At 42.8% G+C, this 21,022-nt stretch overlaps 1 protein-coding gene across 3 annotated transcripts; it reads right to left on the bottom strand.

Annotated features, from left to right (window-relative positions):
- Positions 1–8,903: 8,903 nt before the first annotated feature.
- LOC114798756 (transcription initiation factor TFIID subunit 4-like) lies at positions 8,904–21,013 on the bottom strand. Of its 3 annotated transcripts, none has more exons than XM_028994691.1 (15): positions 20,772–21,013; positions 19,831–20,574; positions 18,930–19,072; positions 18,715–18,837; positions 17,680–17,802; positions 17,454–17,543; positions 16,528–16,821; positions 15,834–15,972; positions 13,487–13,604; positions 12,858–13,027; positions 12,523–12,653; positions 12,297–12,422; positions 12,072–12,128; positions 11,867–11,986; positions 8,904–10,803 (listed from the first exon to the last, which is right to left on the bottom strand). In XM_028994691.1, exons 1-15 carry the CDS (start codon positions 21,001–21,003, stop codon positions 10,636–10,638), a joined length of 2,778 nt encoding a protein of 925 aa, XP_028850524.1. In that variant the 5' UTR covers positions 21,004–21,013; the 3' UTR covers positions 8,904–10,635. The 3 variants fall into 3 exon arrangements, with proteins under 3 accessions (XP_028850524.1, XP_028850525.1, XP_028850526.1); XM_028994692.1 differs by having other exon boundaries at positions 18,936–19,072; XM_028994693.1 differs by having other exon boundaries at positions 19,831–20,628; positions 20,772–20,847.
- Between the last annotated feature and the right edge of the window lie 9 nt (positions 21,014–21,022).

Below are 21,022 nucleotides of genomic sequence, written 5' to 3'. Positions count from 1 at the left end.
CTACAAAAAAATAGTTGCCACAGTCACAAACTTGTTTAGAGTACTCTCACACACACACACACACAACACACACAAAACTGAAATAGGTCAAAATGTCGAGTAATTACTGAGCAGGGAGTAGGCGATATGCACCCGCTTTCCTGGGAAACAGACAGGTGAGAGCTCACACAATAAACCAAACAAATGTTAAGCAGCAGGTAATGAGAGGGGAATTTTGCATAACGTCGCCATTACCCAAAACTGCCAGGCAAATACAATCCCGAGGTAGGCAGCGCGGCGCCAGCTAACGGCAGCGGCTTAACCGAGAGCTGGCAAGCATCTGAAAACAAAGCTGTTCATTATCTGCAGATGATCTTTCCGCGTGCTTCAGGTCTCAGGCAGACTGAAGTTATTTGCAAGAGTCTTTGGGCCTTTTTCCGACTGTACACAATAAAGGAAAGCAGGCCAGGAGAAGCGTTTGAAATGCACATACAAATGTGCAGCGTTTGGGTCTGAAAATCCATGATGTGAATGGGGCTGGAGACCTGAACAAAAAAAGTTTCAGAAGTAAATGAGTGGAAGATGGAAGGAAAAACTGCTCCAAATTGGTTGTGGAGTTTGTGGCTGAGTCTGGTAGGAAATTGCCTTTCAACAGACGCACTCGTCCCATATCTTCTGGTAGCGTCCCCCAGCAAGAATATGATTTCGTTTATAATGGCCAGTGGGGAGAGGGTTGCAAGAGGAGGTGGAATGCACAAACCTAAACAGATAACCAGCATCTTCCCTGATATACGGCGGGAGAGGATTCGGTTCGACGCCGCGACCCCCCCAGGAGATGACGGAAGCGCGGAGACTGTGGGAATCCTGGTTTGTGCCTCTGCCAAAAAAAGATTTTTTTGGGCAACTGGCATCTCTACATAAAGAGGAGATGAAATGGCTGGTCACGGTTGAGTTTATTGTCCTACATACGGTGGGATTTATTTGAATCTCATGTGGCCTTGCAATGAACCCAAATGCGACACAGCCACATGGGTCAATAAGACCCCTCTGAGCAATATTTTCAAAGCGCTGTATTAGACGTCACTATCATAAGGTCAAGTATGTTGTTAGGATTTACATAAATAAGTAGATAAAAACAAAGATAAAACTATTTGCATCTTAAAGGGAGAAAGTAATTACCCTATTGTTGCTGCGTAATTATTTCTGCCACCCAGAAGATGAACTTGTAAATTAAGTTTTAAATGGGAGAAGCCCAAAGCAATGATTGACAGCTCCCATGCACCCTACTTCCTTCTGGATAAAGTAAACCCACTCATATCATGAACTTTGTGTCTAGTTTGTCACGTATGCACGGGTAGTGGAGGTAGTGTGAGACATGTGAGTGTTTCAGGCCAAATTCATCAAACACACACAACTACCAAAACTATATGGTAACATAACAAATTAATACATTTAAATCAGATTTGACACTGAGCATAAGCTCCTCCCTTCTCCTTTGTTTACATCTGGCAATCAAATTCATAATGAAATTTATTCATGCAGACATCAAAAACATGGTGTTTGTTATAATAATCTACGGACCACATCAACCTCCTAATTAAACATGCAAATAGATGGTTTCTTTGTTAAAGAATCCCGACAGGTGACCTGGTGAATCTGACGCATATCTAATGCACATTGCCGCTGTCTCATGTCACATTCAGTATTATCCAGATCGCTGAAACTTGGGCTTCAGCAATCCAGTTAAGCCAAATGCATCAAGTGCCAACGAAAGCAGACAACCCCCCCACTTCCCTTCCCTTCCCTTCCCCCCTCCCCCGTCCTTCTCTCCATTGACTGGGCAACCATTCATGATTCATCAGAGTTCATCGTTCGGCCTTTACCAAAAATTGTTCTAAAATGTCCATGCAGCGAAATTACTTAATGGATCTTGACAAACGGGAGAACAAAATCCGCCCCCCCAAAAGAGGCGTTTGCTCTTTAATCGTTCGCAGTGACATTTCAATGACATTTTAGCCATTCTTCTGTTTTCCTATTGAAACTTCTGCCAGTCCCATTCTTATAAATTAACATTACACAGATAAAAGGTTTATTTAATTTCATTTCGGGCCCGCATCAGCTTCAGATTCATTTTTTGTCTAATGTGGATTGTATTTTATAAAAATGCCCATTTACTTGGAACCTACTTAATATACACCCTGCTGCTCCATAATCCAAGTATTATGAATTATGGCTCAAAACAAAAAAAAACTCATTTCAAGATATTGTTTTTATACTGTATGTCCACAGAAAAGGGATAAAAGTGAAATAACTGCATTGGCTAGCAGAAAGGTCAGCGCTGGAAGATTTTTATTGCCCTTTTCCAGAGAGGAAATCTAATTGTACATTTTTTCCCCTCTCTGTTTTTCACTTTAGCCCAAGTTTTAGTAGCAAAGTGATCTAATCAGTGTGGAAGTCGGCCAAATCTCTGAGGGCTTCTTTCTGAATTGAGCAATGCGGCTACTTCACACTTGGCCCGGGATGGAGAGGAAGAGAGTGTCTGAGAACGTGGGCAGATCAGCGGAAGGCCAAGCTCATCTTCGACTCCAGCTTTTAACGTATTGCAAATACATATTTGCATATGTATTTTTACATACGCTTTTTATGTAAATAATACCGATTTTTTAATGCACTGCGTTTGTACGGAAAAAAGAGGAAATGGGCATCTGAATAATATTGCGGCCTACCCTGTCATTAATCTGAATGCTTTTATCGTCTGTCTCCCAAATGGGAAATGCATCTGTTAAAAGCATGATTTGAAATGTCCATGCTAAATGACCCCAGGGCCGGATCTTGGCTAGGCCAGGAACGTGGGAATTTTAATTTTAAACACTTTTGCTGACCTATCTTAACATCGCAGCTCACCGAACCATCACAGAACTTTGATTTAATTTAGACCCCCATGGATTTAATGATCACATCGCTCTCCTGCCCAGGCAGACTGTGATGAGGAGAGGAATGACAGCAGACACGAGCGCTGCGACCGTGTGAAAGAGAGGAACTCATTACAATACGGCGCTCCGGAGCCGTAGAGCCCAAGCCTGTAATCGAGACATATGTGGCTTTTCTGTCTGTCGCGGAGCTTTGGAGAGGGATCCGTTGATGGACAGATTTAAGCTCTTTGATGAAGATCTTAATTATTCAGATCGCTGGGCTCTTTATACACTAATCTGAGTTCAGACCAAGGACTAATTGCACTAATTATGTCATTTGAGGGAACACAGTGGAAATAGTATTATACAGAGTCAGAACAAAACCCTGTCATAGTCCATTCTACACAATACATATTAGCAAATATATACTTTTATTTTAGCTTTTATTTGGAAATCTGGATATAGTGAATCACTGATTTGTTGAATAGATTTTACACCACTGCCTTCGTAATCTAAATATCATGCCTGTCATGATGATGCCACGGCACCAGTTCACTGTCCTGGTTACTTACTGGTGGTTTCCCGTTATGTGTAAATTGAAATTCGTATATAAATTGATCCCTCCCTCAGTCCGACGCTTAGCGTCACTTATTAGTGCTTTTGTTTTGCCATGGTTTAAAAAGCTCACTACTTTCACTGTCGTATGCCTGAGACTCCTGGCAAAAACCTGGACACATGGACAAGGGAATCAGGGAAGGCCTGGCAAATATAAAGGAAACACAGGAACCGACAACACATATCGGGTTTGACAAAGACAGTGAATGGGTGCCCCCTGGTGGGTCAGGTGCACTTACATGTTACAGAACCATATCAGCAGGGCTACTCAAATAGTTTGGTGTGTGTGACTCAATGGAACATGCTTTTTTTGCCACAAGACAGAAGGTTTTTTTTTTTTGCACTGAACAAGAGTACGCAGGATGTAGCACGCGACGGCTGAGAGAGATGGAGATAATGAAACAAGCGTAAGGTTACCGAAAGCTAAGATGAGGAAATATGACAAAGCATATGTAGCTTCATTGCCACTATGGTGGAGGACAAGGAAAGATCTGTATGTTTAATGTGTCTTAAAATCAGGCGAAAGGGACAATAATTGACAGGTTCAAGTAACGCTGTAAAAAAATGCATTTTGTTGCAAGAAAATTTCCACTAATTTTTTACTAGTGGTATTCGCTGCTCATGTGCAAGCTCAGAAAAAAAAGAGTTATGAAAATGTACTTTTACATTTTTTATCAGCATTTATCAGACGCCCTTATCCAGAGTGACTTACAATCAGTAGTTACAGGGACTTAGGGTTAAGTGTCTTGCTCAGGGACACATTGGTAGTAAGTGGGGTTTGAACCTGGGTCTTCTGGTTCATAGTCAAGTGTGTTACCCACTAGGCTACTACCATGTCCTCAATGCAGCTTTTTAATGCTGTCAAGTGTCACCCAGAATAAAACAATGTATGTTGCAATGTTCCAAGGTTTTCTTAAAATAAAATTGTGGTATGACTAATATCTTACTGACATATAATATATTAAAGTGTTTCAGCAAGTAAACATAATAGTACTTATATTATAATGTGTATGTATTATATAAAAGAAGTTCAAAATACAAAAATGAGGCAATTAATAAATTTCTCCTGCATTTGTCGAAGCCTGGCACTCCAGCGGATCCTCCCACTGAATTCATGCAAGGTCTAGGTGCCACACATACACTCATTCACCTAAATGCAATTAGTCTAATTAGGCATCTCAAAGCTGACCTTAAAACAAACATGGCACCAGAAAGAGGTCTTCTTCACACAGCAGGACAATAAATAATCTTTTCACGCTGATGATAATTACAGAAATCTACCCACTCTCCCAAAGAAAAGTAATGATATAACGCCTCTTCATTTTGGACAATGCCTATTGTCAATCAAAGGCAATTTACATTTCTATTGCACCTTCGGGCCATTCAAGTGGTCCATAGGCTTTTGTAAAGGGTAGAAAAGATTGTTGGTTCAAACAATGGATGCAATGAGAGGAGATCACAGTTGCAGGCCCATGGCAGCGTTTTAGCATTTTGGAGATTTGTAAACACTGATTTGCCTGTGGTTTTGTGCATAACGGGAGAAGGTTCGGCATCTCCGCCATAAAAAGTCACGGGTCACACCATTTTAACTTTCTTTTTTGAGAGAAGAATATGAATTAATGAATTAAAAAAATTGACAAGGACTTTGCTCCACTGAGCCTTTCAGAATGGAATATTGGGTGGTAGTAGCCTTGTGGGTAACACACTTGCCTATGAACTAGAAGACCCAGGTTCAAATCCCACTTACTACCATTGTGTCCCTGAGCAAGACACTTAACCCTAAGTTGCTCCAGGGGGGGACTGTCCCTGTAACTACTGATTGTAAGTCGCTCTGGATAAGGGCGTCTGGTAAATGCTGTAAATGTAAATGTAAAGTAAATTAATATTGCGGATTTATATTTCTCCTCTTACACCAGAAAAACCATCTGCTGGGAGACGCCAGAGACATTTCCTTAATCGTGGTGTTCACAAAGCTGAGCTGTGTTGCTTCCTTTCCCCCCTCACGCTTCTGCAGATTATCATTCCTCCCGCAATAATTAATGACGCCACAGCAGACGGTAACCTCCTACACGTGTGTCACCGTAAACGACTGGATCAAGCTGTGCTAAAGAAGCTTGCTGACTTCTTCAAGCAGGCTGCACTCGTAATTGATGGCGGCCTGGCATGGTCGCTGCGTGCGGCGATTTGTAGAATCCATAAAAAGAGATGTCTGGGTAATTATGTTTGTCATGATATATTAAACGCGGGAAAAAAGGAGAGCTCATCGGAATGCCTGACAGCTGCCGTCTACAGATGCTATCAGACCCCTTGTCCAAGGCAATGAAATGAAAGCAGGTCATTTTAACAGGTAACAGCTGTTCATGGCTAATTCGCTCAATTACCGAAAGAGGCAGGCAGAGGTTGTTATGGGGCCTGGAGAAGCACCCATCCCGCTGCTCTCTTCGCTTCACAAAAACAAGAATGGGACACCTTTTGTCTCCAAATAGGCCCATTATGTTTTCTCTTTTCAAAGGCTGTGGGTAAGTAGACCTTGAGTCTTCCTTCATGTTTTCATTTTTCCGCAGATTTGTGGCTTTTTTTAAACCAGACCTCTACACTCCATGACCTCTGACAGCATTTACTCTCACATTCACCGTCCGTTTCTGAAGTCTTCTCGTGAACTTGTTCATTGTTCCACATCTGCATTTAGTCAAGTACAAATGAAATACCTGGACATGTTCTTGATTCTTTGGATTTGTTATGGAGGCTTATGGTTGTGACTTGTGTGTATTTGGGTAGCCAAAATTCCCAGGATTCATTTAACAGTATTGGACAGAAACAAAAAAAGCAAATAAAAAAACTTTTATTAAATACTGTTGTGGGCTGGCACCATTCCCTGGGTGAGTAATGATTGACTAATTTCATTGTTGAACAGTTAAATTACTCAGTTTTTTAAAGTGGGGAAAAAAAAACTGGACATCATTGTGAAACATTGCAGCACAGCACACAGTGACGAAATGTGTCCTCTTCTTTCACTCTTCACCCTTGGTGAGCAGTGGGCAGCCATGACAGGCGCCCGGGGAGCAGTGTGTGGGGATGGTGCTTTGCTCAGTGGCACCTTGGTACGGATTCGAACCGGCAACCTTCTGATTACGGGGCCGCTTCCTTACCTGCTTGGGCACCACTGCCCCTTTTAAAACTCTATATCCAAAAAATTTACCTATGAAAGGTAGTGGTACTTCATAATTTTGTGTAGATTGTGTTTAATATGTGACAAGGAAAGCTAACAGTTCAATTTGAAGAAGATAGTTTGGTGTCTACATTTACATTTTATCAGACGCCTTTATCCAGAGCAACTTGCAATTAGCAGTTAATTGGGACAGTCCCCCCCGGAGCAACACTTCCACCTAGTCGAAGTGAATTGATTTGTCACAGCAGCACGGTGCACACAGTGAAATTTGTCCTCTGCATTTAACCCATCACCCTGAGTGAGCAGTGGGCAGCCATGACAGGCGCCCGGGGAGCAGTGTGTGGGGACGGTGCTTTGCTCAGTGGCAACTCAGTGGTACCTTGGCAGATCGGGATTCGAACCAGCAACCTTCTGATTACGGGTCCGCTTCCTTAACCACTAGGCCACCACTGCCCCACCACTTAACTTAGGGTTAAGTGTCTTGCTCAGGGACACAATGGTGGTAAGTGGGATTTGAACCTGGGTCTTCTGGTTCATAGGCGAGTGTGTTACCCACTAGGCTACTACCTGTCTAGTTATTTGGTTGTACACCAGCACCAGTAACGCTGAGATGTTAGTTCCCAGTCTCCTCTCTTCACCAGCTGCAGACAATGTCAGCAACGAATTATTAAGACAAAAACCTATGCAGAGAGCTGCAAATGCCAGATCCTCAAAATGCAACACTGCCGTGGCGTGCCCTCCAATTCTCTATATAATGACATATTTGGCATCATTTTGACTGTTTATTTATTAATTACAAATCCAACACATCATACATTGTAAAGATAAGCATGCATTAATTCAAGGGTGAACTCAAAATGGTGCTTTTGCTAAAAAATTACATTGCCTGCTCTTGACTGTCAAGCTATTTTGTAAATGAGCATCTAGACCCCCCCTTGACACACGAACACACAAACACACTCTTCTGAGACAACTTGTGGCGTCATGCATTTGTGAGACCCCTCTGTGTCCTCGGAAGGTGTGTGTATTCTCACCAGAGCTGTCTACAGTTGCAGCTGTTCGGTCCTCCACGGGCCTCCCCTGTGGCCAGGAACATCACTAACACGCACTTCACGTCTTGACAAATGCTGGTTGGGTTTCCCTATACATTAATACACTCCATTATTTGCAAGTAGGGGCTTTTTTTTTTTTTTACCCACTCGCTCACTCACCATCCATAACTGCTGAATCCAGATCAAGGTCGTGACAGCCGGAGCCCATCTCGGGACTGTGGGCACACACACCATGCACACGCACTGTGCCTCTTTCCGACACGTTTAGGATCACGTTAAAACGCAAGAATCATTGCAAGCGCCAGAAAATCATAGCAATGCTCACATAAGAAGCTATATAAGACAATCCCTTTCTTGCATCGCAGTCAGCTAATGTTATGTTAGCTGACTGTAATGATTCTAATGTTTGTATGTGGTTGGGTGGTAGTGGCCTAGTGGGTTAGACACTCGCCTATGAACCAGAAGACCCAGGTTCAAATCCCACTTACTACCATTGTGTCCCTGAGCAAGACACTTAACCCTAAATTGCTCCAGGGGGGTGACTGTCCCTGTAACTACTGGTTGTATGTCGCTCTGGATAAGGGCGTCTGATAAATGCTGTAAATGTATGCGCAACCAACTTCGCTTCTCCGGAATGCCTAGAAGAAAAGCACAGACAAGTCATTCAACTTTTTCAGATGCCCTCTGCAAAAAATAGTGGCATCGCAGACTTGTCGATTCACTGGCGTACTGTTGTTGCAGCACACAGCAGAAACACACTGCGAGTACTTGAATCACATTATTACTGCCATGTTATATCTATACCTCACCTACAATTTTGTGTTAGTATGGTATTCAAATGGGGAATTTAGGAAATAACTTTGCATCATTTCATTGATGCAGGTTGTCAAACTCTGCATCAATAAAGCGAAAGAAGTGTTTAAAAGACGTGTCAACAATAGTGGTTGAATTTTCCTGTGCAGGGTGGCACAGGGATTTAAGTGGAGCAACACTGCACCCTGCTGGTAATTTTGTGGATTAACGATAGAAATAGATTCTGTCTACATTGCATTGCAAAGAATCCATAACAATTTACAAGCACCAGTCACCATAATTTTGTCTTCTTTTCAGAGAATATCCTGCTTTCTGAGTGTGACCTGATAACAGATTAATAACACAAATATATACAGACTCAAATTATTATTTGTTTTTTAATGAAGGAGACAATCCTCTTTCAATCCTCTATAAAATAATAACAATTAAAAACCTTTGTTTAAGTAAAATATTTACATATTAACAAATGACTGTGCAAAATTTACAAGATATCCATACACAATTAGTTTATAATTTGATTGTTTCTCTGAAAGGAACCATGGTGAAGGTGTGTAACAGTAAAATGAGGTCATCATAAAAAGACAGACAATACTGATTGACAAGAGAATGACAGTGATTAAAAAAAAAAATAAAAATCACAGGCAGTAAGAAAACTAAAGTATGTACAAATCATAAAACTTCATACTTTCATTCATAGACAATGTTTCATACAATAGAACCTGTGAAAATAATATTAAGCAACCAATCATCATGTGCTCAAAAAAAAAATAGATAGAAACTGGGCCAAATCCACTCTGGCCAATAGACCTGATATTTCCTCTGTTCCATCAGAGGACGCAGAAAGCAGTCAGAACACTCTCTGTTTCTCTGGTTGCCAAATTGTTGCCATGGTTACCAGCAGACGACGCCCGACCAAAGGACAAAAGGATCAAAGTCGTGTTCAAACCAAAGACCGCATGAGCAGTAATTAGAGGGGGGGTGTCTGTCAGTCCAGAAGATGTCCTTTCCTTATGGTGGGTGAACTCTGAATGTTCTTGTTTCTTCATTATAAACGGCAGCACCATCTTTACCTTCTGTTAACATTCAAACAGTGGATTAAAGAATCTAACCAGGCAAAAACAACAGGGCTGAGTTAAGAGATTACATATATACATCAGGTATTCTTTTTGCATGTGCTCTTGAATGAATGAATATATCTAAAAAAGAAAAACCTGTATAAATAATATCATCCAAATCCAAAAACAATGGCTAAAACTCACACCACACAGTTGATTAAATAATGCTAAAAGCCAAAAGGAAAGATCTGGAATATGAGAAACCAGAGCTGATGCTACAACAGACAAGAACATATATGATTAATTGCTTAATTGCTCAGCCTTCACAGAAACATATACTTATATGGCTTATTTTGGCAAGAAGGCAACTTAGTAAATGAGGAAAGTGTTTCCAGTTGAAAGAATCAGAAGGCTCCAAAAAAATTGATAAAGTAGAAAAGAATCCTTTTTTTAAAAAAATCCTTTAGTCCGTTTCCACACCATCCTGGGTGGAGCTAGAATGTTAAAAGAGTGTAGGAAAACCTTTTAACCTGTTAAAACAAAAAGGCGCTTGCTCTTTGTGAAATAAAGAATCATTTGGGTGTGTTAGCTTTTAAAAATGTAAATCCATCAGGTAAGAAGTTTGTCTGCTGTTGAGATGGATGAGGTGGTAAGAAGAACTGGCCACCAGAGGGTGCAGTTTGATTAATGATGTAATGAAGGTAGCAGTCTTTCAGGAAGCACTCGTTTGAATTAAACTTTTTTTTTTTAAAAAGTGCACGCATTTAAAAAAGAAAAAAGAATGTTCACAGACCTTTTTCCTATTTATCTTGCCTTAAAGTGAATTTAAGGACACTATTGTTGAGTGCACACCAGTCCGGTGAGCGTTTTGAAAAAATAAAATACCCCTTGAACCAACGCAGTGCCTGGAGTTCTGTCCGTTACCCCATCGTCTCGAAGTCCTTCTGAGACAGAGACTCCACATGTCCAGGAGCCAGATGATGCTTCGCAAAAAAGTAGTCTGAGATAGTAGGAGGGGCTATTTCAGCCAGGAGGAAAGGTTATTTGAGGAAGGCTTTATAGAGGAGGTGGGAGTGGCTGGTTTCTCGCTCATTCTCCAGACAGAATAGTAGGTCCCTGAGGTTGACCCGAGTGATCCGCTGCCGGGTGAACTGTCTGGAAACTCCTGAACCTGATGCCCCCGACGCAGCTGAACCAGAGGTAGAACCCTGAACAGAGCAGGTAGAAGGAAATAAAAACATTTTGTCTTATTTTACCACCACACACTCGTTTTGTTCATTTATACAGTAAGTTATACGCTCCAACATTCGGGGCAATTACTTCGAAAGTTGATCTTTACAGTGATTTAAAGGAAACAGACACACTACTTGCATGTCTTAACGTGTAAAGTGTGCTTTGACCATTCTGCTTCACTGTTCAGAGAGCAGCAGCTCAGATGGTCTGATCTGGAATTTGTCCCCTTATGTAATCATAAGGAGAAAAGTTACCTCTCATTTCTCATGCTTTGTCCACCCAGAGAATTTCCCAGAATTCCCAGAGAATTAATTTTTTCTGGAAAAACACAGACATGACTTCCTGTCTGCACCAAACATTGTGGATGGTGAATGCTGTTGATGGTGTTGATATTTTCTGCAAATGTCCCCTCAACTTCTATAGGCCGCTCTCCTCGTCATCCCACCTCACTCCTCCTCATTATCATTTAAAGCTACAGACACCAAAATAGCACGTCCTGGGGAAATCTCATTGTAATCCTGCACCAAGGCTAAATTTGGGAAAGAGATACATACTTCTATTCATGAACTGACTAAATCACAGCTTCAATACCACTGAATAAACATTACATGGTACTAGCAGGAGCCGTTGAGAGGGATTTGGACTTTGGCTTTGGATTACTGCCTTGTCTCCTGCCTTGTGCAAGAGGTCAGAATGTAGACCAATTTGCTAAATTAACATAACATAATAAAATCACCACAAAATTTGTCTTAGTCTTGCCCAAAACTGAAGTGTCATCTGAGCTTTGTCTTGGCTTGAGTCAAATGGCAAATGGAATACCACATGGTCCAGAAATCTTGCTGATTGAAATAAATGACTTCATTCATGAAAATGTATAACTATTTTGAAACACATTTTTCTGTCTGTGTCGTTCTGTCTCTCACTGGCCTGTTAATAACGTCTATTGTGCAAGTCTGCAAATTAAAATAATGTTCGTTTTGTGCTGTAAACATCCAGAATTCCTCATGAAATTCCTCTAATGAAAGGTTTGTAGTGTACCTCAGTTACTGCCCCACCGGTTTGAAGGTCTAGTTTCCGCTTCTTCCTGGGTCCTATAGCTGCTAGTGCCGTTAGGTTAGCGTCCCTCTGTCTCATCTGGGCTAATTCCTGCTGCTGCATCTATAAATCAGAGCGCACACAAATTTTTTAAGCAAAAGGTAGAAATTGTAAGTTTTCATAGCCAGTGAGTCTGACCACTCCATACCTCTTTTGCCTTCTGTTTCAACCGTGCCTGTTCCGGGTCTTCTTGTCGCGATCGAGACTGTGAGAACAATCAAGTCCGTTCAGATGAAAGAATATTCCATCCTTACCCGACAGGGAGTACCAAAGACAAATAGGACAAATTTGCAAAAATATGTACACTAGCAAATTCAAGCCATCGGTGAGCTGCACCTCATGTCATTCCACTTAAACAGGAAAGCAGCGTTACCTTGGCAGCCTTCATCAACATCTCTCTCTCCTGCTCTTCCTTCCTCTGCTTCTCCGCCTGGTCCAGCTGTTCAAAGAACTTGAGCTGAGTGCGAACGTCACTGGCCTGATCATACCGCTCATCCTCCTGCAGAGGCAGACGCCACATATTTCACTGCGGTTTTACTGTCAGTAAAAAAAAAAACTTTTAACAATGATCCTGGTGCAGAACATAAAAATACACTCACCTTATATGAAAGGTTTTTCTGCTGGGCAATTTCTGACACTTTTTCCAGAAGGTTCTTCAGCCTTTGCTGGGTGGCGTGTGAGACAAAGTTGATGACCTCAGGACCCAGCTCATTTACGCCATACTTGCGCCCTACAGCAGTCAGAAGATACTTTCAATGTATTTATTTATTTATTTTTAAAACAATTTCCCAGCTTTCCCTCACCCTTTACATGAAATAGAGAATTATTGACTATGTGACTTTAAAGGTTCCTAATTTTCTTTATTTTTCATTTGAAAGCAACACTACTTGCTGTCAGCAAAGGAGCAAACTTCAAAAAGTCACACCAGACATACCAATCTCCAGCATCCTGCGGTTCAGAGAACTGGTGTAGAGGAAGGCCTCATCTTTACATGAGCGCATCACCGCACCAACCAGATCAGAGTTGGTTGCCAAGATTCGGGCGCTCTCTTCTGAGAGGTTAACCCCCGCCATGGAGGCCACATCGTTGATGTCATCATCGTCCCTGTTTTTAAAAAAAAAAAAAAAAACGGAGAGAAACACTTTTATATGGACTGTAAAAACATTTACGGAAATAATTTCTGTAAGTGACAGAGTTAATGTGCTTCTAAACAACAATAATGCTACATTAATAATAAATAAATAAATAAATAAGGCAAAGTAAAGACTACTTTACATGGCATAATTAGAGCAAAGGATGATAGAAATAACACAGACATTGCGTGAAACTACTAAATTTGGCAAAAGAGGGGTGAGGGTATGGGGGTTCAGTCAATGCACTTTGTCTGTACCAAAGCTATGCAAATGTAAATTGTCCATATGACAATTTACATATCATTTTTTTTTTTTTTTTTAATGTAACTAATTATCTGTTACTAATACTGAATGCAAGACAACAGGAAACTTCCTATCCTATGAGTAAAAACAATTAAAACATGCTGAAGTGGCGTTGCGTCACACTGACTTGAAGGAGCCTCCTGCCTCCTTTAGCTTGTTCTTCTGCAGCACAGAGCCCATAGGCTGCCCAGCTGAAACTGACACCATTTTAGCTCCTGGAGCTTGGCCGGGCTTCAACAAAGAGACTGAGACACACAGAGAGAGGAACCGAGGATGAAGAGTTAATACCAGAATAAATAAAAACAATAAAAGCCTATTTAGATGCCTGCTACAAAGCAGATGCTTGTGAAGTGTGCCTTTTGTGCCTTTGATTCACAACTGCTCACAAAGGGCAGGAGGGGGCAGCATTTTACAGCATTTATAGCACGACATGAATGAGTCTTCATGTGTGAGAAGATTCAAAACATTGAATACACCCTAACCCTGCCAAATACATTGACAAATACATTACATAATATGTATGGTGATTATGAACTGATCTACAGCTTGGTGACTGTTGTTCAATGTGCTGGTAGATTACAGGGTATAGATTTTACTATTGCCAGCCATCCTGTTGCACTCTAGCAGGTAAGCATCAAATGCAGGCAAATAAGTAATATACCAGCAAACAAACATGACTGAATATTAACGAACTGTGCTTATGTGCAAAACTGAAAACAAACATTCAAAAAATAGCAGGACATTTTCCTGAAATATATGTACAGTCAGGGAAACATTTATTTTAACCCCTGTAGATTTTGTAGATTTGCCCACTAACAAAGAAACGATCAGTCTAGAATTTCAATAGTAGGTTTATTTAAACAGTGACAGACAGAAAAAAACAAACACATTTCTGCATTTCAAAATAGTTCGAAATTAATTAGGATTTTCATGATAGAAATAAGTAACATTTCTGGCTGCCAGTTGTATTTTCTACAGGTAAGGAGCTGACAGTGGGAGCTTCTCAATTTGTTACCTGTATAAAAGACATCAGTCTATTGAGATACCGAACTTTGCACCATGTCCAAGACCAAAGAACTGTCAGGGACAAGATTGTGGACCTACACAAGGCTGGAATGGGCTACAAGCTGGGTCAGAAGGTGACAACAGTTGGTGGGATCATTTGCAAATGAAGAACCATAAAATAACTGCCTCGGGAGGAACTTGTCAACGACCTCAAGGCAGCTGGGACTATAGTCACCAAGAAAAAAAGTCGGTAACACACAACACTGCCTCCTCCTCCTCCAAATTCAGCCAGTTGAGTTGATGCCAAAGAGCCCCGTTTTGTTCTCATCTGACCACAACACCTTCACCCAGCCCTCCTCTGAATCATTTAGATGTTCAGTAGCAAACCTGTACAAGCGCTTTCTTTAGCAGGGGTCCCTGAGGGCACTGCAGGATGTTCAACTATTTTCTTGGTAGCTATTGTCCCAGCTGCCTTGTGATCACTGACAAGTTCCTCCTGAATAGTTCTGGTCTGGTTCCACACCGTTCTCAGAAACTCCATGAGGTGAGATCTTATGTGGAACTTCAGACCAGGAGATTTATGGTTCTTCAATTTGTGAATCGCACCAACTGTTGTCAACTTCTCTCCCAGATGCATGGCGATGGTCTTGTAGTTCATTCCAGCCTTGTTTAGGTCCACAATCTTGGTCTCTTGGTCTAGGTGCAAAGTTTGGCATCTGGATAGACTTCTATAGGCTGATGTCTTTTATACAGGTACAGAGTTTAGAAGCTTCCATTGTCAGCTCCTTGCCTGTATAAAATAAAACTGGGAGCCAGAAATCCTGCTGATTGATATGGGGACAATCATATCATCCAACGTCCTGAGGTTCCCACAATATACTCCCCAGTCTGTTTTTTTTATTCTGCTCCTCTATCCTCATGTAACCCCTGCCTGCTTTTCTGATCTCATCCCGTATCTTCCTGACCTACCATTGAAATTATAGACTTACCATTCCTTTGTTACATTTACATTTAAGGCATTTGGCAGACGTCCTTATCCAGAGCGACTTACAATGTGTTTCCATGTTACAATCAATGAAGTGAAGTGTTACAGAGCAAACTTACAAAACCACCAGGGGTTCAAATAATTTCCCCCTGACAATTTATATATGTACAGAGTGTTTATATAGACATATTGGATATGTGTGTTTGTTAGTCTATGTATGCGTGTTCAGCTGCAAGGCCTTAGTTGTGAAAACTGACAGCTGTTGGAAGGAAAAACCTTCTGAACCGCTTCTTCCCAAATCATCATTTCAGGTGCCTGGTACTGAAGTGAATTATGGCAATGGCAAGTAAAACTAGTCAAGTGTCTTGTAAAGCTAGTCAAGTGTCTTATAACGCACTGATCACACAGACTGACGGACACAAAGCAAAGCCAGACAATAATCGTGTAGAGAGAACTACGGCCAGGAAACAGGCTTTCTTCTCACCTGCAGGCAGCTGTTTGACTACAGTCTGGGGAACAAACATGCGGTTTTGAGGCTGGCCCCTTAGGGTCACCATGGGCGTCTGTGCGATGCTCACCTGGGGCCTTACCATTGCCCCCTGCTGCTGGGGTTGCTGCAGAATCTGGAACACAGACAGACAGTCCATTAAAAATAAATACAAAAAATACACATAGTTAAAATACAGTTTTGGTTGTAAAAAATATACCATAGTAAAATACTAATAGCATAATTAGTTCACAATCAGTTTACCAGAAGACACATCTATTCATCAATCGACCTTGTTGCAGTTTATGCTCATAGCATCAAATGACAAGCTGCTGTGCAATGCTTAGGAAAGGCAGGATCGTAGGTGGACTACTTCATCATCGAAAGCTGAGGTTAAAATCTTTGTCAAAAAAGCAATAAATATATATATAAATGCATTATTTGTGCATTATTGTTAACAGATGTATCCTTGATTTTAAAAGTACGTTCACAAGACTTAAACAAATAAGCAAGGTATTTACATACAGTCATATACAGTCTGTGTGCATTCCTACTCCACGAGAATCGTGGCTTTTTAACCAGTTAAAGACAAAGGCTAAGCCACTGACTAAACGGGATTAAACCATAGGTGGTGAAATATAACGTAGCGTGGTGATGCATCTGAGGTAGGCTACTACATTTCATTGTTTACCAGGCTGGGTTTGCTCTGTGCCAAGCTGATGACAGGTGGGTGTGGCGTCGTGGTGGCAGCACTAGCCACTGGAACAGCTGCAGGAGTCGTGGCCGTGGCGGCCGTTGCCGCAGCAGATGGGGTTTTGACCACAGTCGGGGCAGGCTGTATGGCAGTGCGCTGGGTGGCCGACCCTCCGAGAACAACTGCTGTCAGAGCAGTAGAGGTGGGCTGGGTGGAAGGCTGTTGCAGCTGGCTCTGCTGAATAAAGGAGGCTGAATCCGGAGTCATTTGCCGCAGAGCTGGGAGGCTTCGCTGGAGGTGACAACAGAGGTTAAAGGTTTTCTTTGACCAATCACATAAAATCTCAAACAATGTACTGCTAAATTCAACATCAGATCACAAGCAAGAAACATATTGCTCAACACAGGGAAAAACACCTAAAAAATAATCATAATAATGCAATTCATATTAATGATAAAGGAAATTGTTCAAATAATAAAAAGGAAAGTTTAATTGATTGAGGCACTCAACCATATAACGGTAATTAATTATTATTATTATACAGTAATGGACAATTTCTATAATAATTAATATTAAGTTCTGCTTTAACACTGTTTTTTCACATATGTTGCTAAGCAGCCATATTCAGCTTTTGAAATGATTACATACAAGAGCTAATTAAATTATTTACTGGTTTAGTATTGTTTAGCCATATTCTTACATTTACATTTAAGGCATTTGGCAGACGTCCTTATCAGGAGCAACTTACAACGTACGTTTTATATTGTACAAGCATTTTTAACTCTGGGACTCCTGTGAGATGCCAGTACAAATGACAAATCAAAACCTGTTGATTATACGGTGATGAAAATGTATTCTCTCTTATGACTTCAGTGAATATAATGCTGCTGCAGAATGGCGTGTTGCCCTATTTGGACTACTACCTTAAGGAAAGGCACGAGGTAGGGCTGAGGAGACGAGTTCAGTTCACGGTACAGCCGGCTGGTGAAGTCCTCCGCTTCAATCTTGCCCTCCTGTAATCAGCGTGACAGGACAATCAGAACCCTCCGTGCAACAGAGATATTTTCATCCAATCACTGTGCACTGCCATGGGTGCCGTCCCTCTGGTTGCCATCAATGTAGCCACTCGTGCCAGGCCACAGCACTCACCAGGAGGTCCTTGACAAGCTCCTTCACGTTGGCGGCCGTCTCTGAGGACTGCTTCCCGCTGGACGCCAGTTTGATGAGTGTTGACAAGAAGTTCTTACACTTCTTCACGTTCTCCAGGGTTTCCTGGACACGGCAGACAGAGACGGTGAAGACAGAATGAATGTTCAAAACAAAAGCACTGCGTCTGAGACAAATATGCAAAGTGCCGCTGCACAGGCCCTAATTCTGCCTATAAAAATGTGAGGGTTACTTCCCACAGTTCAAAAGCTCGAAACACTGTTATAATATTTCAAAATAGACAAGGCGCCTGGCCAGCTGCACCCCACTGAGATGTCCGGAGTGTGTTCTCTAGCTATTCAGTTTGTTTTCAAAGTACTGAGCCAGAGCTGAACGAAAACTGAACCCAGATGTACGTCTTTTTTTTTTTTTTTTTTTTTTTTTTTTTTTTTAGAAGAATTTGGTAAAGCCAATCAGTATCAAGGTCAGTAGGTGACAGGACTGTTTCCAAAACATAAATCATCACACAGACATCCCTCAATATAACATGCACATAACACAGTCTATGGTCCTTATTAACCAAGTGTTGGTGGATCGTTGTGATAACGTGGAAAGCATTTTTCATTACAATGACAAAGATATTCCTTTTCCCTTCTGTTTCAGTGTCATCATGAAGGAAGCAGTGCACCCTGCCTGAGGTCTCGGGGTGAAATGTAAAGGGGATGTCACCATGAACGGGAAAAGCTTGATGAAGCTAATAAGGAACTTGTCTTGTGCTAAAGCGTTCTGCTGTGGTGACAGCATTTTGAATTGTCTGTTTACAACGCCCTAGAATTAAAAAATGGTGTTGGTGTGAACTAACTGAGCAAACACACACAACAGGTGCTAAATACTGTCCGGACCCGGAATATATGACTAGATCTGGAAGTACATCTGGGAGATAAAATCACTGGTAGATGGCACAAAATATAGTAGTTTTTAACAGGTTTGGGCTGATACAGTCAGTTCCCCTCAGGATAATGAGTAGGCGTGGCATACCTGCAAAACTGGGGGTCTCTGGAGACTGGTGGTGGCGGCCTGGACTGTTGGCTGGGCAGGCTGCGTCTGCTTAATGATGGTTGTCGGGGTAATCTGTCGCGTAATGATGGGGGTCCCAGGGGCCTGGGGGACAACAGACAGACAACAGATCACACTTAAGATGCAAATGTAGCGACTTGCCGCAGGTTGGATTAACCGCGCTGCCTCGTGTGTACCTGTACCGAGGCGATCTGGACTGGAGGAGTGCTGGTGGGAGTAGCTGGCCGTGGTGCCATTGCATTCTGGGCCTGCATCTGAGCCAGGGTTTGTTGGTGGATCATAAGCAGCTGCCCGCTTTCGCTGCGGACTAGAACCATGCCTGCACGCACATACGCAAAGACAAAAAGACTTTAAAATTACTTTAATGTCAATACCCTGACATTACAATAAATAATTTTGTAACTTCAATTGAAAAACGGGACTGTGTTCTAGTGATGGGAGGTAACGATGTGCCTATTTGATTAACCTTAAATAAAAAATATATATCAATAAATAAAGTTTTCCCTGAAAAAAAATCACGAGCGAGTCATTTTGATACAACAGGGCTGTGATTGGTTCCCAGAATAAGGAATTATCAGAGAGACTGAAGTCCCTCTTCTGGTCTTTTTCTATGGTGATCTAAAACACTTTATCTCAGGGATTTGTTTTGAGGCAGTGGTGGCCTAGCGGTTAAGGAAGCGGCCCCGTAATCAGAAGGTTGCCGGTTCAAATCCCGATTCTCCAAGGTGCCACTGAGCAAAGAACTGTTTTGTGCCATCTACCACTGCTCACCAAGGGTGATGCTTAAAAGCAGGGGACACGTTTCGTCGTGTCACCGTGTGCTGTGCTGTGTATCACAATGACAATCACAATTGTGATTGACAATCATGTAGTTTATACATCAAACGGCGGACTGAAGCGACAATTAAGGTGTCCGCTTCATTCACCAAACCTAAGAATGATTCACTGACCCTTCATAAATAACTTTTCTATGAACGCGGCATATCGGTACAATTCCTAAATGAAATTTGCTCGCCTGCGTGAAGAGGATTTTTTTTTTAAGAACTTTTTCCAGAGGTCACAGGAAATAGCAGTTACCTGGAGGAAGCTGGATGTTCTGGATGTTGGGGGTGCCCGGCTGGGCATTCGGTAGCCGTGGGGCCAGCACTTGAGGGGCTATGGCGCGGATGGTGGCCGGACTGGCGGCGATGTTGGGTGGGACGGAGGCTCGCGTGGCAGCATTTTGTAAAACGGGGCTCTTTGCCACGGGGGCTCCGGCCGACCCCGGCAGCACGGTGGTCGGAACGGCGGCTTTCGGCGACTCGGACTTGTTGACCGGGAGCCCCGACGTCACGGCCGCCGTGGCGCTGGAGAGGGGCAGGTGCGCCACGGCCACGCCGGCGGTCAGAACCGAGCCGCCGCTCCCGTTCGGCGTGCCGACCGGTCCCGCGGCTTGCATAGGCGGCCTGACGAGCGTGACCGCGGGTCCGGCGCAGGAAGTTTGCGAGATCACAGTGGAGGTCGTGCTCAGTAGCGACGTCTGGATGACAGTGCCGGAGGATGGCGGCAGCGCCGCGCCGTGTCCTTTAACCACGGTGCCCGGGCCGTTGTTGACCGGCGGGACGGCGGGTCCGGCGCTGGGCGTCGCGGGGGCAGCCGGGACACTCACAGAAGTGTGCGAGTTCATCACGACGCTGCCTCCATTCAAAGTTGGGGCGCCGGGGGAGGCTTTACGTCCGTCGGCTGCGCCGCGGCCACCGGCTCCCGTCCTGGCTGGGTTAAGCTCCGCCGCTGGAGCCTGGGACCGGGTATTATTAATGACACCCCCCGGCACTCCGGCGCCTTTAAAAGCGGAAATAAACGCTGCACGTCAGAAGCAGCACAGAGATCTGGGCGCTAAATTCCCCACAGAAACAAAAAATGTGCACTTTCAGTAAATGTTCACGAGAAACCAAAAGAGCAAATAATAATAATAACAATAATAAGCAAACAAACAAGGTGACGTGAGCAAATTGAGCCTAGCAGCTTCTGTCCCTTACCTGCTTTTACAAGCTCTTGTGCAAGTCCCACTTTGTTGTCCTGCACATTGGAATTAGCGCTCCCCGCCGCGCCGCTTACGTGATTCCCGAGCCCCCGAGCCCTGACCGCCGTGTCTCCGGGAGACGCTCCCGTGAGCTCGGACTCCAAAGACCCAACTATGTCGCTAACTACTTTCTCGTCCACCTCCGTGTTGAAGAAAACATCATCCAACAAATCGGAGCCCGCCGCCATCTTTACTCGGCTACGCTGG

This window comes from Denticeps clupeoides, chromosome 10 (assembly GCF_900700375.1).
Source record: "Denticeps clupeoides chromosome 10, fDenClu1.1, whole genome shotgun sequence".
Classification (NCBI taxonomy): Eukaryota; Metazoa; Chordata; class Actinopteri; order Clupeiformes; family Denticipitidae; genus Denticeps; species Denticeps clupeoides.
The sequence above is the reverse complement of the archived record's forward strand: the minus strand, read 5'-3'. Positions and strand labels throughout refer to the sequence as shown.

Bases quoted from the DNA above. Each gene is read 5' to 3' on its own strand.
- LOC114798756 (XM_028994691.1), bottom strand. From the start codon at position 21,003: ATGGCGGCGGGCTCCGATTTGTTGGATGATGTTTTCTTCAACACGGAG. The intron at 12,423-12,522 runs GTGAGTGTATTT...CTGCCTCTGCAG, and splicing joins AGAAAAACCTTTCATATAAG to GAGGATGAGCGGTATGATCA. The intron at 12,129-12,296 runs GTAACGCTGCTT...TTGTTCTCACAG, and splicing joins TGTTGATGAAGGCTGCCAAG to TCTCGATCGCGACAAGAAGA.